A 17,631-nucleotide genomic window follows, 5' to 3' on the forward strand; every position below is an offset into this window, starting at 1 on the left:
CTTACGCTAACGTTGCAGACCGGGCTCCATGTCCGTCCATCACAAACGCCATACCACAAGATGGCCATCTGCCCAAGTGGCTCCACTGCCTCGCCGCCTCCTGTCTAAAGCTGGCTCAAACAAGTAGGCCTATGTCTGATTCTCTCTGATGTGTTTAGTCATTTTGATAGTTGATGATAGTCCAATGTTCTTTGGCAACTGATAATTATCCTAGTCATTCTGGGTAATTGGGAACATGTTTTGTTCTTGCATTCTGATATTGATCAAATCTGAGTCTGGTAAGGACGAGGTCACGTCCACCATACATGCTTCACTCTCATCTCGAGCCTGCTCAACCTCGGGAGAGGCTCATCCAGGAGCCGGTCTCATAAAGATATTTTAAACTGGTCTTTTGGTTTAGTCCAGTCTTGTAGTAATTTTGCTGTCAGATAAGTCTAGACATTTTAGACTATTTTAAGTTTTAATTTAGCCACCCTGGGACCAGGCTAACTGTGGACTAAGACATTTGAATGAATTTAAATATCTATATAATGTCTGACTAGCAGTTGCAGAAAAAAACAACATGTTAAACTAAATATTAATCACAACAGAGTAGTTACATTAAAACATGTCTGGAGAGGGACTTTAATAATAATGCTCAAAATGTTTGACATGAACTTACCAACAAGTGTTTTTACTGTATTAAATATGCGATTCTTACAGCATCCTATGGTCTGTTGTTTCTGAATAACAGACACAGCTGGACACAAATCACAAACCCCTGAGGACCCTTTTTAAGTAAATACAATCTGTTTAAAATTAATATTTTGTGTCAAATTATTGATTTCTTTAGTGAGTAGCTGTGTAATGAGCGTGATATTACAGAGCGAGCTGGTCATTATTGCGAATTATACCACTTAAGGCATTACTTTTTTTATTCATGTCATTTCAACAGGTGCTGTGTCATCTGCAGCTGTCACTCACACACATTTCAGGGCTCTGAGTCTGTCTCTCAGTATAAGTATCTTGGAATAATAGTTGAGGACTCATTCTCATTTAAAGTTATACTCCGTAAGATTTTCATCTATTAAATTGTGTTTTAAGTTATTATCTATCAAATAGTGAGTAAAAACAATGGTTATTTCTCATATGACCAACTAATAAAAGCACTTCCACTTGCCTTTTTGCCGAGTATTCCAATATATGTGTTTGTGGCGACATGTAAATAGGCCGCCATGTTAGTCGTTTCTGGCTCTGAGGTTTCTACAGAGAGTTGCATAATATATTGCTATCCCCTGACCTCTTCCTGTTGAGCATTAAGGCAAAACTAACGATGCCAGGAAGTGTGCTTTCATTTGTACTGGACAGTTAAACTAGTATCCTCTTCCCTGCATAGATATCCCAGCACAAAAACAGTTCATCTAGCTTGATTGATGATGATTTTAGTCATATTAAATTAACATTGATATGGGCTATTTCCCCACTACCAACACACCGACATCTAAGCCTTGGTTGATTTTGACCTACCACCCGATCCGTACACACACTTCCACACACCCACAAACCACCCAACCACCACCAATGATTTCTTTTAATCTGAATTTAAATGACTTAATTTAGTTTGCCTCTGAAACAATTCACAGAAGGCCAAAGGGAAATGCTGCAAAGCTGTTGCGTTTTACGATGTGGTAAAAGAAAGTCCTTGCAACTTAATCTTATGATCATAATGCGTGAAATGATAAAAGAAACCTTTTTTTCCTTTTGCAATTCTCACTGCACTAAAACATGGGACACAAAGCCAAAGCGGTGTTAATGATTCTTTGAAAGTAATTTCAGTTCATTTCCAATTGCCAGGAGAGCAAGAGACTGATTTGGAAGAAAGAGGGACATGGGCAAGGTCTAAAAATAGAACAGGCAGAGAAGGGAACAGACAAGATAGTACAAATAAGAAAAGTGTAGAAAAAAGTTTCAGGAAGTTTAAGGAATTAAAAACTGCTAATTAGCGAGAAGAGGGAGATAGACGCCGAAAGCAAGATGGACAAAGTCAGAGGCTTTTATCACAGTTGGCTGACAGATTCTGGCATGTAAAATAGCAAAAGGATAAAATTGTGATATGGCTTCAAACCATGCCAGTCGCAAAAGGCAAGATATATGTCTTGTGCCCACATCTGCTCCACAAAGACACAAACACAGACAAACACACACAGGCTCTAATGAGCCAAACTCACCCAGAGCGGCTGGTGTGAAGAGGCTGGCAAGGACTAGCAGGCGTGCGGTCCACATGGCCTCCTCCTCTTACCGCCCGCTGCTTAAGATCCCAGTTGAGTTCAGTCTTTTGCTGGCAAATGCCCGAATCGGGTGCTTCCTTTATGACACGGCTCCCTCCACTGTGCCACACTTCCCAAGTCCTGTTGTTCTGGTGCCAGATGCCGTCTGCAATCTATCATACAAACAGACAAAAATGTTAGCTGAAGAGAAGAATTAAAAGGTCCCATAATGTAAAAAGTGAGATTTACATGTCTTTTGTTTTTTATTAGAAAGCAGGTCGAGGTGCTATATGAATACGATAAAGTATCAAAACTCAAGCCAAAGAGTAGTACACACAGCCCTTATTCAAAAACTGTGTCCTTTAGAAGGTTTCAGCCTGCCAGAGTTGTTATAGTAATGGCTGCAATAACGATGCAGAGACACAGAGAGTGCAGATGCGGAAGACCCAGAAAGGCTATCAATCAGACAATCAGAGGAGACTGGGCTTTTTCAGAAGTCGGGCTTAAAGAGACAGTCGCTAAAAAAGTGCATTTCAGACAGAGGGTGATTACAGGTATGTTCAGACGGACAGGATGAGAAAAATAATGTGTTTTTGAACATCAAAACATGTAAAAACACACGTATGAACCTAAACCTGGGCATAACATAGGACCTTAGATTGAATGATTGAGTTATGAGTTATCTCTTCATTTACAGGAAAAAAAAATCCAAGTAAGAAACACAACAGATGGATGCACCATGGCTTTATCATCCTTGTGCGCAGTCCTTATGGAATCATGGGTTTCAAGTCATCATCAAGTGACATGCTGCAAGTTGCTCAATCTTCGGTTGGCTGAACTGATAACTAGGTGCGATCAGCAAAACACTAAGACAGTGTGAACCGCAAAAAGTATTCCGGGATATTGTGTTGTTGTTTGCTTATCAATGTGTTAACTCCCCCACCTTACCAGCAAATCACTCCCACAGAGAAACACGAAGAGAGTGATGAAGCGCACACTGCTTTGGGCTTTGGCAGACAAATATGTGTGTATATGGAATATACGTCTTTGAACAGGCATATGTGTTCCAGACCTTATGTGTATTCTTGCAAGACCTGATGGGAATAAACATAAGAAACGTGGCAGTGTATTCCCCTTCCTGTCAGCATGAGCCATAACTTCACAGCTTGAGTTGTTGCACCTGTGAATGACTTTGCACGGCCTAAGAAACTACTACTGTGCTCACAGGATTTGCTCCAAAATTCCAAAGGGCTAAACAGATCCAATCTGACAAGCTGAATGAGACAGAGCTACCCATCCCCTCCTCTAAGCTCATGGGAGTGCCTTCACTCCCGTGAGCTCCTGACAGAGGATGATGTCATTGCTAAGCAATTTGCTAGTTAAAATAAAATGAATGGAATGAACATTAAATGTGATTTATATGGTGTTGGCTTGTGACTTGCTGTGAGATCAACACTTAGGATGTGTCAATATCCACCAATGGTGCATGAACATTTGCATCCCATGAGGGACGTATGAATATTGAAAACACTGTTCGATGAGGATAAAAATGGTTTTATCTTTATTCTGATGAGATTCTCTGGATTAAACTCATATCATGATATTAAGGTTAAGTCAGCTTTAATGATTAGGCAATCCAAACTCCTCTATTATCCACTATCCACCATGATCTCCTGCTGAAATATAATCTCTGCAAAATGATGCAAGCCAAAGAGTAAAGCACACAACACTGACATCCTCTACACAAGCATTATCCTTGCACATTAGGTATTCCATACTTAATATCATAGGGAGTTAATTCCATTGTGGGACACCAGAAAATCTGCTTATGAAAGGTCAAAACGTGAGCATTGCATCAAAGGACAAGGAAGCTGACAGACATCAAAATCTCAAATTATACCAAAATTACATTTTAAATACACCTCTATCTTTTAGTCGGACTTTCCACGTCCTTCCCGTGGCTTTGTGCTTCCGATGTCACAGTGATATTTCCACATCTCAAAATCTAGCTCTTAATACTCCTTCAAAAATCCTAGATTAGAGCAATCAGATTGTTTTTGGAGCAGATAGTAATGGGTTTAAAAGAAGGGCAGCAAGCCTATCATGTATTTTTGCAAGAACAGACCATTTTGGCAATATTAAGAGGTTAAAAGTCTGTGTGCTCACCAGCAAAGTCTGGGCAGAAGGCCATGAACAAACAACATAAAGCTTGAATAACTTGCCTGAATCACATTTGCTGTGATGCCACTTAATACCTTGTGTATATATATATATATATGATGGCAGGTATTTTAAGACATTAAAAAACATTAAAAACATGACATTAAAAAAACTATGTGAAAGTGTTTGATCAAAGTAATATCCTTGTGAGTAAACAGCGCTTCAATAAAATGCTCTGACAGCTGCAGGAGAGCTAAATTAAATATGACATCATATCAGATGCTTTGACTCCCTTGACAAAAAATACATTATTGCAGGAATGATTGAATTTAAATACACTGTCCATTCAGCAAATTGGACTGGAAGTCTATGCTGTAGGTCAGCTTCTAAATTGGAGATACAGACTAAAAAAGAGGAAAAGGCACTGCGTATCTGTGTGTGTGTGTGTGTGTGTGTGTGTGTGTCTCTATGCACTATATCTCACAGCACAACCGATAAAACAGAAACTACTTGCACAGGTGTTACTTAGAAATTATCACATAAAATGGAAAAACACTTCACTATCACAGTCGTTAATTTGCTCTGAGAAAAAAAACAACGTGTGGGCTTAGGTACAAGAACTGCTATCAACCGCCAAAAGAACACATCAGAAAATACACATTTATGAGAAGGGCTTGGACCCAGTTCAATAAAAAAAAAATAGAAGAAGAGTTAAAAAAAAGAATGAAAGAAAGACAGAGCGGTAGTCCGGCTTTGCCAACTTGTCTTGTATTCCAGAAGGAGCCTTATGATACATTATGGTGCTGACGTTTCAAGGGTACTTACTCTGAGGGGGTTTTAGGATAACTCCCTTAGATAAGTTGGCCAACATTTAGCGGGCCCAGCAGCGACCGTAGCTTCTGTTCTCAGCCACATCAAGGAGACTTCTTCATTACTGTCTCTCTGCTCGTTACTGAACAACTTTTCCTAATCAGTGATGTTTTTGTTATTTTAATCATGTGTGTGCCAAAGGGGCCCAGATGAAACCTGACAGATTGAATTAATTGACTTTCTTATCGAGTTAAAGCATAAATGGAGCCCGGTGATATAGTAACAGCAATAGTCGATGGGGGTAGAATATGTTGTTTCGCAGCATCATGTGGCTTGGAGAAAAAGACGAATGAGAGGCAAAGAGCGATATGGGAAATCGAACCTATTAGCTTGATTTAAGTTGGATCCTAAATTAAGGCTGCATTCAAGGGGCTTCAGAGGACGTGGGACTACAAATGCCAAAGAAAATACATTGGAATTTTGCTCACATATGAATGTTAATTTAAAATATACATTCATTAGTCATGCCTGGTAGTATTACAAATGACAATGATACTTATCTGGAAAGGTGTGCAAGAGAAAGTACAAGAATAGCTGTTTGGCTTCGCTGATTTCATACTTAATACCTTCAGCCATCTTGACAATGTTAATGCTCTTGTGCTCCTCCAATTGGGTGAGAGTCAAATGTGTTATGTTGTAATTAGGCGTAACTGTTTTATCAATGACAACACCTTAAATAAACATTTCTCAGGAGGGGGAGCTAAAAACCTATACAAAAAATTAAAATAAAATCATTTTTACTTGTATGTCTTGGCATTTGGTGCATTACCTGTCACCACTTCAGTGTATTTTCTCTCAAGGAAACTTGTTGAGGGTCATTTCCTATATTGTCCTTCTTGCTGTAAATTGTCTCCGGCTGCCTTTTCTGTCTTTCCCTACCTCCTGAATGCAAGAGTGTTTACCAGAAGTGAAGTAGAGTACGCCAATGGTTTTACATCCTTTTTACACATAATTTTCATATTTAAATACACAACTACCAGTTTACATATGAGGCACTTTCTCTCTACTGTCACTGCTAAACAGAAACGCTGCTCTGGCTCTAAAAGAACGAGCCAAATCCATTCAAATCCAAAGAATGAAGGGTCATAAAAAGATGTGGTGATTATTGGGAGTGAAAAATGTTTGTGCTGTTTGACTGTTTTCATTGAAATGTCAACTAAAAGTATGAATCCAAATGCTTTTTTCATTTCTTCATGGACTGGCAGAGGATTACTGCGAGACTGATTAGTATTGCTTAGGGTGGGCTATATGGATACATTATTTTACAATGCTATACGTTACATCACAATTTAATACAATAATAACCAAATGTAATTAAGATACTTCAACACAATGATGCACATTTTCTGTGAATCCAATATTACCATAAAGCCATATCATTGTCCACAACACAACCGAAAAACTGCTGCTAACAGTGTAAGCAATCATATTGCATATCCATACTTGTAGCTCTTTAACACGACACAATACAAATGTATAATTTCACAGTTCAACAAAGTCACTTTAAAACAGACCAATTATGACTTTAAGATAACACTGGGGGAGACAAAAAAAAACCCTATCATGAGTGATTATTCTCTTACTCCTTTTTCCATGATATGTAGAGCTGCAACTAACGGTTACTTTCATTATGCTGACAATTATTTCCTCACTTATTTTGTTTTGTGCCTGGATGTATTTTAAAGTGGTAACTGACATATCTGGACGTTACATAAGTTAAGTAGGTAAGGATCTTTTTTTACCTTGACTTGGGCATAAATTAATGGATGATTATCTCAGAGATGTTGGAACATAATTAAAGTGTTGAACCCTTTGCAGTCAGTTTTCGACGGTACCCTTTGCAAAGTGGATATCTATTTTTCAAAGTTCAAAGTTTTATTAGACACATGATTGTAAACAGACCATTTACATACAGTGAAATTAAAAAAGGGTAATCACTCTGTCTGTCAATCAATGTGCAAATTACTCAAACCAGAATATACCTCTCAAAGCTCTGTTCCCTCTGACATTTTTACAGATTTTCTTCTAAGCTCTTAAGGTGAGTGGTAAAACGACTCACAGCGAGATTTGTTTTCACAGGGGAACAGTGCAGGACTCAAGACATCATAGATAACCTAGATTCTACGATTCTTAGGGTTATGAAACCTTGACAAATTCAGTTAATTCCAACATCCCAGGACTAGGCTATACATTTGTGTTTTTTTTAAAGCTTTAAAATGAAATGATATACTGTATATAGATTTTTTCCTGTGCAACACTCATATCTGTAACCTTAACATGAATGGTGTGATCGCCATCACACATACATTTCACCACCTTAGGGCAATTCTCCATCTGTCACTTCCTGACCCGAGGAAACCGAAGATGATTTTCATTAATCCACACATTCCATACAATGCTTCTGCAACAAAGTAAAACTTGATCCTCAGTGTTATCTGATGGGGATATACTAAGTATGATGTTACTAGTCACGCCTGCTTGAAGTCCTCCCATATAACACTATGTAATGAAGTGGGATTGTGTTGCCGGGTTAAGTACCATGTCTCAGCTTTTCAACTGTTTAACATGTCCAGATGCTTATCACACCAGTGGGGAGGGCTTGGTAATTTTCATGAGGCAGACAGTGTGTTCATGCAAATGAAGTGTTTCATATAAAATGAATATTAATCAGGCGCACTGTCTGCACACAGTTTGATTGATGAGCACTCACTCTGAAATCTAGGAGATGAGCTGAGATGATTAAAATTAAGATGATCCTTTCTTTCTGGAGTTAAAGACTATTTTTTCCACTTGGTTGGGCTTCTACCTTGCTGCTTTTTAAAATTGAGCGGTCAATGTTATAAGACTAAACACAGCAGAAATGTCAAAATCATGCTTTCTAATGCGAGTTGAAAGGTGTGAAAAACTGAAGGTAAATGGAGAGTGCTCTTTTAAGTCAGTGCGCGCATCCCTGGAGCTTGACAACGTGAGCAGCAAGGCATTCACTCATACAATTGGATTTTCACAAGGGACCCCAACACAGCTAGCCAGTGACAGGCAGATAATAGCGCTAACTTTAGCCTGCACATTCTCTGAATGGTCCTATATGATAGGCTTGTTGAGTGTGACTGATGGCTTGGGTTAAATAATGGGACCGTGCCTACTCCCTTCCATTTGCACAACGGCATTGTAACCCCTCCTGACACACACAAAACATTTCCCAACTACAAGACAATAGAAACACAATCCAGTAAAGGAAATTACTTGCACGCACAATAAAAAATCCTAGCTGCAAAACAAATAAAACAAATTACCATTACAAATATTTAACAGTACACAAGCGTACAATAGAGAAGGGTTACATTCCCACAAGGGAGGGAAATAAAAGCACATAGGCTTGAGCAGCTGTACAGTTTGGTGAACAAATGCAGATAGATGCATCGTTTTAAGGCAGGGAAAATCTGCCTTGAGACAGTTCTCCATTATAATGCAAAGCTCTGACACTATCCATTTTCCACGTCTTCCTTCTATATCCCCTCTCTTTCTCTCTCAGCATATATTGCCAAATGCAGCACAAATGAAACTCGGACAAAGGAAGAAATAGAGGGAGAGGTGGGGTAATAGGCAGGACAGGAAAGAGAGAGGGATGGAATAAAAAGGGGAAGGGGGGATGTAAAAGGTGAGGGCTGGAGGATAAGGGGGGGGGGGCAGAGAGAAAGGGAAATACAGTATGTGAGAGAAATGGTTAAGATGGATGAAATGGATTCATAGAGTAATTTTAAATAACAGAAAACAGACAGGGAAAGATGTAAAGGGACATGCATTTGCTTATATGAGGGTCATGAATTTAAGTGAGTGAATCCAAGGTAGAGCTTGCTCTTCAGCTGCTGGTGCTATAGCACAGGGGTATTCAATTAAAATGCAAAAAGGTCCAGTTGCTAAAAATTGGCATATGTCTAATTTGCGTCCTAAAGACACCCCTTCTCTATCAAATACAAGGAACTAGTACATTTCCATATATCAATAGTAGTGGAATGTTACTGTACTTGGGTACTTGAGGTACTTGTTCTTTACTTGGTTATTTCCATGTGCTGCTACTTTATACTTCTACATTTACACCTAATGCATACATACTACATTTTGGAAGCCAAATTTATCATAATACATTTATTTGACAGCATGAGTTACTTTGCAGATTCAGATTATTAACAACAAACATAAATAAACTCATAAATAATGATGTATTATGATATATTAAGCTACCCAGCAGTACATATATAAATTACAATCCCCTTTACCAGCTGTGAAATGTAAGCACTACTTCAATGGCACTTGTAAAACAAAAAGCCATCTTTGCTATATATAAATAAATACATACATTTATAATATAAATAAAAGTGCCTCTTTTGAAAAAAGTGGAAACAAAGCTTTGACTAATCCCTTTTCTCTCTATTATTATTAATATAATTCTGCTTTTAGTGAGATAAATAGGTTGATTGGATTAGCATCGTACAGCAGAAAAAAACTATGCTCTGTGAGATCATTATTTATTATCAGTAATTGATCAGAATTTCTTCATGGGTCCAGATAGAACCGTGACTCATTCCAGGTCCAGACTGCGGTTCACCATTCGGTGATGCCTGCTGTAGTGGCTCAGGCAAGTTACCATGACAACCTTACCTGTTGGCCATTAATCACCTTCTCGGCGCAATTGGCAAGCTGTGCCCACAAATGCTGCAAGTCATTATATGGCCAGGCTTCATTTAGGATGTGAGCCCCAAGGCGACACATTATATGACTGCAGAGGCATCAACTGCATCATTGCTTGTGGCAAAAATATGTTCATGTACATATTACAAAGAGATATGGTATATTGAAACACATTGACCTCAAAAGGTAAATCTCATGCACCGTATGGTTTTATAAGACAGCAGCATCAGTATAATACCAATACATTATACTGACGAGCAATTCTCCAAGATGCAAGTTGACAGGTTTGAAACGTGCAGAAAAAACATGACCTCACTGCTACAGTCTTAGAATTTTAGCCCTGTTAGGCGCACAGCTCTAGAGATCGCAATGTCTGTTGGTCTGACAGTCTGTATCCACCACTTTGGTCCAGTGGAATTTTCTAACAATTGGATGGTTTGTCATGTGGAAGTAAGTTTTGTACAGATTTTCATCGTGTTCCCATGATGATTCCCATGGATGCATTAACTCTATCCTACACAGAGGTGGGGTGGTAACTCTGTGTATTTTGGTTATCATCGATATGCTACTGTCTGTGTTTTTATTCGGTGTTCTGCACAGATCTGACACCTGCCAGCCTATTGTCCATATTGCTCAGAGCGAGCAAGATCTGCTTCTGTCAAAGATTGGACAGGCCATCTCCAAACTGCTCCAAACACAGCTGCAGCTGGGATCCCTCCACAGACTGTTATTTATGTAAGAAAGAAAGGATACCTGCTGTGATTTGTTACCCATAGTCCAGTATACAATGAAAATGAAATTGGCACCCACCCACACACCAAATGCAGGTAACCTTTGTGATTGGCTGGTGAAACTGTCAATCCACTTGCCACGTTGGCATGTAGCCAATAAGACAACACAACACTGAGCAAGTGTTGTGTGTTGTTGACCAATCAGGTAGGCTATTGTTGCTGAACAAGCCCCGCCGTTTTCTTGGACTTTCAAAATAAAAAACAAAAAGAAAATAAAAAATGTGGCGGCATATTGCTGGCATGAAGAGGCCGCTGGCTCAGAACAAAAAGAGGATGACACAGTTTTAATACAAAGTGGAAAGGGATGGCAAGGTTCGCGACTGGCTTGTGTACGACGTCGCAACAGAGCAGATGCACTGTCGGGATTGCCGTATGTATGGCAATCATTTTTCTGACCTTGACATTACATTGTAATGTAGTTTGGCTTCTGATAATTATTCTGATTGTTGTTGTTTTTTATCTAAATGTTATTCAGTCAAAATTGTCAAAATATGTCTTATCTTGAAAAGCAACATAAACGTTTAAGTCATTTGTAATAAATGTAATGTTTATTGTTAATCTAAAATTTTAAAGTAAATGTTGAACCTTGGTATCTAATGACAGTACAATGACAAAGAAACAGTGACTAATGGATTGCAGTTGGTCTGCTGAGTACATGAGACTATCAGTGAGATGATTGGCTGTTTTTACTTCTGTTATTTTCTATTCTAAAGGCCTACCACAGGCCTTGAGATTAAGTTGGTTAATAACTCAACCGCACTTTAATGTGGATTCTGTACAAGTTCAAAAACCATTTTTATGCATTTTCTGAGTCGTTCAACTTTATTTTAAGCACAAAAAAAGTTGGCTTATAAAAGATTTCAAAATCTACCTGCCACAATGGCGCTTAGGAACTTATGCACACCACAACAGTGTCATTCTCGCTTTTGAGCACACCTTCTGTGCGCCTACCTTTACAACACTGCTTTTAACGCCGTAAAAAACATGTGTCCGGGCACTTTACAGTTTACAAAATGGGCAACATATGGCCGGAGGACAATTGCAAACCACATAAAGCATTGTAACCATGAGCTCTAAAGCATCCACGGAAACCCAATACAGGTCACACCCTTTCACACGTGAGACAAAGCTCAACCAGTCAATTTTTCTAATTACTGCTATCATTTTTCAGCACAGCCTGAACTCAGCTGAGCCATGTTTGGAGGGCATCTGTTCCAAAAATGCCTCCATTTATTTTGTTTTTTATTTGTATTTGGTATTCATTTCCCTGTATTTTGTATTCCCTCTGCAACTATATTTGTATAATTTTCCAATAGACACTTCCTTCCTTACCAGATTTAAGAAGGGGAAAAAAAATCCTCACACACAAACACAGACACACACACACACACACACAGACACAGACACAGACACAGACACACACACACACACACACACACACACACACACACACACACACACACACACACACACACACACACACACACACACACACACACACACACACACACACACACACACACACACACACACACACACACACACACACACACACACACACACACACACACACACACACACACACACACACATTCAGCTCAGCCTCTGAATCAGGGGTACAGCAAATTCCAATGTCAATATCACTGATCCCAATGGCGCATGCATTTCAATATCATTATCTGATGCTGAGCCAAGTGCACAGAGTATAATGGAATCTCAAAACATGAATTGCAGAGCATCCCTTGCTAGGCAAATGTAATGCACATTTTCAACAAGTACATTATGTTGCATGCTGCATACACTCAATACAGACTTGATTACAATGTTAATTTTCTCTTCCATCTGGTCCTGCGTGTCTGTGTCAGTGTTTTTGACCACAAATGGCTATGGTGCGCCTAGGTGGCATAATGATTGTGTTTCCATTGGCAAGAATATGTGTAAATGGTCTGGAAATGAGAGGTATGAGTGTGCCACAAGCAACCACAGTGGTCATGACCACAGGGAATTCAAATGGGTTCCACCTGGACTCTACTCACAGCTCAATTAGAGGAACAGCGGGATAGGGGAAGGAGGGGGGTAAGAGATAGAAAGAAAGTGACAGAGCCAGTGGTTTGAACAAAAGGCAGGTGTGTCATGTATATTCACTTATGGATCCACTAAATGTTCAATTCCTACATAATAATGTTAAACAGGACATTTGTCCAGAAATCATATGGCATTATACTGTACTATAGTTTACTAATTTATTGCAGATATTGTTGTGCAAACAAATATTTTCTAACATTAGCCATCATTAATTACCTCTCATACCAGACTCAGTCACACTGTTGCCGTCACTGTTAGCTTATACGATTTGACTTTTTATGATCAACCATTTGAATGTAATATTTCTTTTTTTACAGAAAACGTAGATGTTTTGACCAATTCCTGCATTTCCTCAATGATGCATCAATCGCTCAATTAGTCTCATTGAGATTATTTCACCCCTACATGACATAACATTTTAAATTAATTCTAAAAGCTATCTTAATATAATGAGTTACTCCCTGAAAGGAACATGGTGACAGTGGTAAAAAAAAAAAATCACTGCTGCAGAGCTAACACTCAAAGGGCCCTTTTATTGTTGATATTTCAGTCAAAACACCTTTTGTTAGAACCTGCTCTGCCTGTTATTGTGTGAAATGCCCTAATCCTATCAATGTTTTTGAATGTGCGATATCAATGTTAAAGTGTGAACAAATAATCGATGCAGCGATAAATTGGTGTGTTTTGTTACAAGACATTATTGATTGACTGGCATTAATGCTGAAATACAATATTTTGTTCACTATTTGTCCAGCCTGTACCTCTAGTCTATGAAAGTATTTAATCAGAAAGTGAATAAATGCAATATGCATAATTCTGGCCTTTTAGAAATAATTGTCTGGCATATATTGTCTTGCAATACATAGTAAATATAGCTATACCATCTTTATTTCAAATATGCTGTATCATGAGTGAATGAGGCTTTTACTGTGAGTTAAACTTTGCTCCTTTAGCTAATAAATCCTTACCCTTTCTCAGCGTTGGTCTACATTCACCAGCTAATTTTCAAAACTAAATTAACCTGAATGGGGGTCAATCAGCCTGATTGAAAAATACTTACTTACATTAGTTTATAAATGTAGCACATCTATATAAAAGACTGAAAAAAACTGTTACTATTACTGCTGTTTAAATAATTTCCCCCCAGATTCTGATTCTGATTAAAAAGGATGGCAAATGATGTGAAAAACTGTGCAAACACTTTAACCCCACCACACTTGTTTTTTGTGGTGTCTTATTTACCTGGTGTTTAAATGTGTTTCAATGAGGATGATACTACGAGGTATTCAGAGAAATACAACTAAAAATTGACAACGGTTTACATTGTTAATATTTACACACTTGACCAGACAACCCACGTAGACCACTTGAAAAGGAAACAACCTAGAGTACACCAGCACCAGCTCCGAACATTATGGTTCAGGTCACCCAAAGAAGCCCCCCTAGTTGCCTTTCTCCTGCCTTAACCGAGTCAGACTCATCCCAAAACGCTCAGAGATAATCATCCATAATTGGGCATTTTGTTTTTCCAAGCCACAGTGAAGAAGTGCCTGTCCAGAAACGTACGGAAGAAGTGTAGAGAGCTTGTGAGCTGTGGGGTCTCTCAGCCCTCACTCAGACTAGTATAGAATGGAGTTCGATGAAAGTCTGATTGGTCTGGGCAAACATCCTCATGGGGTCTCTGGACAAAGAGAGCAATACTCTCCTCTCTTGTTGAGTCAAATGCTCTCAGGTCTGACTACTTACGGCTGGTGACGAGGGGCCTGGTCTTACCACGAGTTCTATAACCTGATGAGATTGCTGGGCCCCTGGGGTTATAACAACGTCAATCTAAATGTCTACTGAATTTCAAGCAACCCTTCTTCTTGTTCTTGATATACTTTTTTCCTAGAGCCAGGGGTGAAAGTAAGCCAGTATTTTTAGGGACTCCGTACCACTAAAAGATTCAGTGCCAGTACACAGAACCAGGAAGTGGGAACAGCAGCTGCTTGCCAAAACCCAAAACTAACAAACCATTGGGTTCACAATCAGATTTCCAACATCTGCTAACATTAGATCAACATAAACAATAGTTTGTTTTCTTATAAATTGCTTTTGAATGACTAACGGGTGTTTGTGCCCAGCACAGACCTGTAGGCATTTAATCCGTGCTGGAGGGAACCTGGCTGCCTTTCCAAAACTGTGTAGTAAATGCTGGCTTTCAAAACTTCTGCTTCATCTGATGTCTTTTGGCAATGGTTTCTTGCAAAAATCTCCTAGGTAAAATGACAGACAAAATAGGCTGCGCTGTTTCATTTTCAGTTTTATTCCAACTGGACAGCAGGTCCAGCAAGCTATGCAACTTATGTAACTCTGGAATGGTAACTATGCACATGCATATCCAAACACAAAGTGCTTGAAAGGGTGTGTTTGATTAATTTTCCCATCGTTACGTTTTTTTTTTTCCAAGACCAAGTAACACAATTCGTGTTGGTGGGACACATTACAGTCATATAATTGTGATTGGGTTACATACCTCATTTCAGAAAAGCAAGTGTACTTGTAAGCATGTCAAGTGTTTCTCATTTCTCTGTAAAGCATGCACTAACATGGGTTCAGGGATGTATGAAGGTGGGGGCTGGAGGGGAACAATATGAAGCGATATAGTTTGGGTAGTAGTACCAGCAAGAACTTCAATCTACTTGCACCACTGTCTAGGTACATTATATTCAGTGTAAGTGAACACAAAATAAAACGTGAAACATAAGATTTGCAGCAGCATTGCATAAACTCTACCTAATAAAGTCCTTGTGTAATACACTCAGCAGCCTAGAAACTCATGCTGAGCTATTTAAAAAAAGCCATTTAGGGTGTACTGGTTTCATTTCACTAGATGCTGACTAATTCTAATTAAGTCATTAAGACTTACTTTGAAGTACAAATCTGCAAACGCAAGGGATCTCATGAAGTGAATTGGGGACCACAAAGAGAATCACAATGACACCATGTTGAGGCTATCAATGTTTTGTTTCTTTTTGTTTCTTGTTTTGTTTTGTTTTTTTTGTTTTTTTTTGTTTTTTTGGGGGGGGGGGGGGGGGGGTAGCTAGATGTGTATTTGTCAAATCAGAGCATGTATGGAAAATACCTGCAGTAAATAGTGGGAGGAAAGGACAGTCTGAGACCTGTGTGTGCCTTTGTGTTTTTATGCACTCAAACACACTTCGGGTAGTGGCATGAAAACACACACAATCTGCTGACCTTGCCCTGTGTCTCTTGGCTGAGCAGTAGAATGTGTTTGGGTTGGACTCAGCAGGCAACCTTTCTCAATCTAAAAGCGGCGGTCTCCCAGGGTGAGGCATTCACATAACAGTCAGGGATAGTTAGCGAATGTCAGAGTACAGGAGCAGACTGTAAACCAAGGCTTTTACAGTGCTGTGATTGGGGATTACACGCTGGACTGCTACAGATTGGAAAATTGGTTAGGTTGTTAAAGGAAGAGCATTTCTCCCAAGAATTAAAAATGCACAATAGAGATTCAAATAAAGGGTGTGGATATTTGTTGATTGGACTGGGAAGCATAATAGGGTTTGCACCCAGATCCTGTGTAGAAAAACTAATATTGTATGTTTGATGGCTGCTGGCATTCACTGTGTAAGATGAAGCAAGTGCATACACTTATTTTATGAAAAATAATCTTTCAGTTGCTCCCTCAAAATATCTCACATCCCCAACCTCCTGCACTTCCCCCTCTTTCTCCTTTGCTCTAAAACTGACATTTACTGACATACAGCATAGAATCATCACGACTTGTGAACCAGGTCCAAGTCTTGATTGCACTCTGGTGTAATGTTATTCGTCCACTTATGCCAAAGCCACCATCACCATTCTGCCCTCTCCACAGAGCGGATAAAAGTGAGGAAGTCAGTAATTGCTTTTGACTTTCCAGAGAAAAGCACCCCAAATATGTGGACATTTCACAGATGCACTTGGAGAACAGTCTCTTTAATGAGATTGCCTTCTGTTTATGCCGACGGGATAACAAAAGACTCTCTGTTGATGGCATTGGCCTTTTCCTAATCAATATTGAGTGTATCAATGCTGGGAGGTCTCAGTGAACAAACTGTATTTAATTTGGCCATAAGGTTTTAAAGAGAAGACATTTTGTTTCATGCAGCAGTCTGATTTAGCCCATGTGGGAATAGAACAGGTCAACTGCAGAGAATTCACAGTGGGCAAGCGTGTTGATGGCATCTCTATCATGTGGCTCGCATGAATCTGGAGGGGGAAAAAAACATCTCAGGATGAAGAAAATGAATTTACATGAGGTCAGCAAAGAAAATGTCTTAACTGGAGAGATGACAAGATTCAGGAACATCTGTTGGTATGGACCAACAATGAAATCGTCATTCAAATTCAAGGAATGGCAAGAGACTTATTAAATTAAATTATGAACCAGTTATATGAACATGCTGTAATCTGTGTCATGGACTGCCTCTTGCACAGTCTACCCAGTGCCATCCCTCGTCTAAATCAAACATACAGTATATTATAGTATTTCCAGTAAGTGAGAGCATGTCTGACACAGACAACTTCTGTTGTGTTAAAGGGCAGCTTCGGACAATGTCCAAACCTGATTCATCTGACATTTTCCAGAGTACATATGAGAAAACTACTTCAGTCTTGTTTAATGTAGAGTGACAACCCTGCATTTAAAAAAATCTGTCAGACAAAAATGTGATGCCATTATGCCATTCTGCATTCCCATTACTTGTGACTTAAAAAAAAAAAAATCTGTGGGCTGTACCGAGTTA

At 39.1% G+C, this 17,631-nt stretch overlaps 1 protein-coding gene and 1 long non-coding RNA gene across 2 annotated transcripts in view; both read right to left on the minus strand.

Moving 5' to 3' along the window:
• LOC310964206 (adhesion G protein-coupled receptor L3) overlaps nt 1-2,265 on the minus strand; it is a 152,405-nt gene extending 150,140 nt beyond the window's left edge. Inside the window, exon 1 of the mRNA XM_083937258.1 lies at nt 2,208-2,265. Within this exon, the coding sequence (XP_083793384.1) occupies nt 2,208-2,262 (55 nt within the window). The 5' untranslated portion in view covers nt 2,263-2,265. The remainder of the gene's footprint in view (nt 1-2,207) is intronic.
• An 8-nt stretch (nt 2,266-2,273) lies between these two features.
• The window catches only part of LOC310964207, a 63,649-nt gene continuing 48,291 nt past the window's right edge, over nt 2,274-17,631 (minus strand). Inside the window, exon 3 of the long non-coding RNA XR_014593725.1 lies at nt 2,274-2,419. This is a non-coding gene — a long non-coding RNA (uncharacterized lncRNA). The remainder of the gene's footprint in view (nt 2,420-17,631) is intronic.

This window comes from Echiichthys vipera (genome assembly GCF_963691815.1).
Source record: "Echiichthys vipera genome assembly, chromosome: 22".
Taxonomy (NCBI): domain Eukaryota; kingdom Metazoa; phylum Chordata; class Actinopteri; order Perciformes; family Trachinidae; genus Echiichthys; species Echiichthys vipera.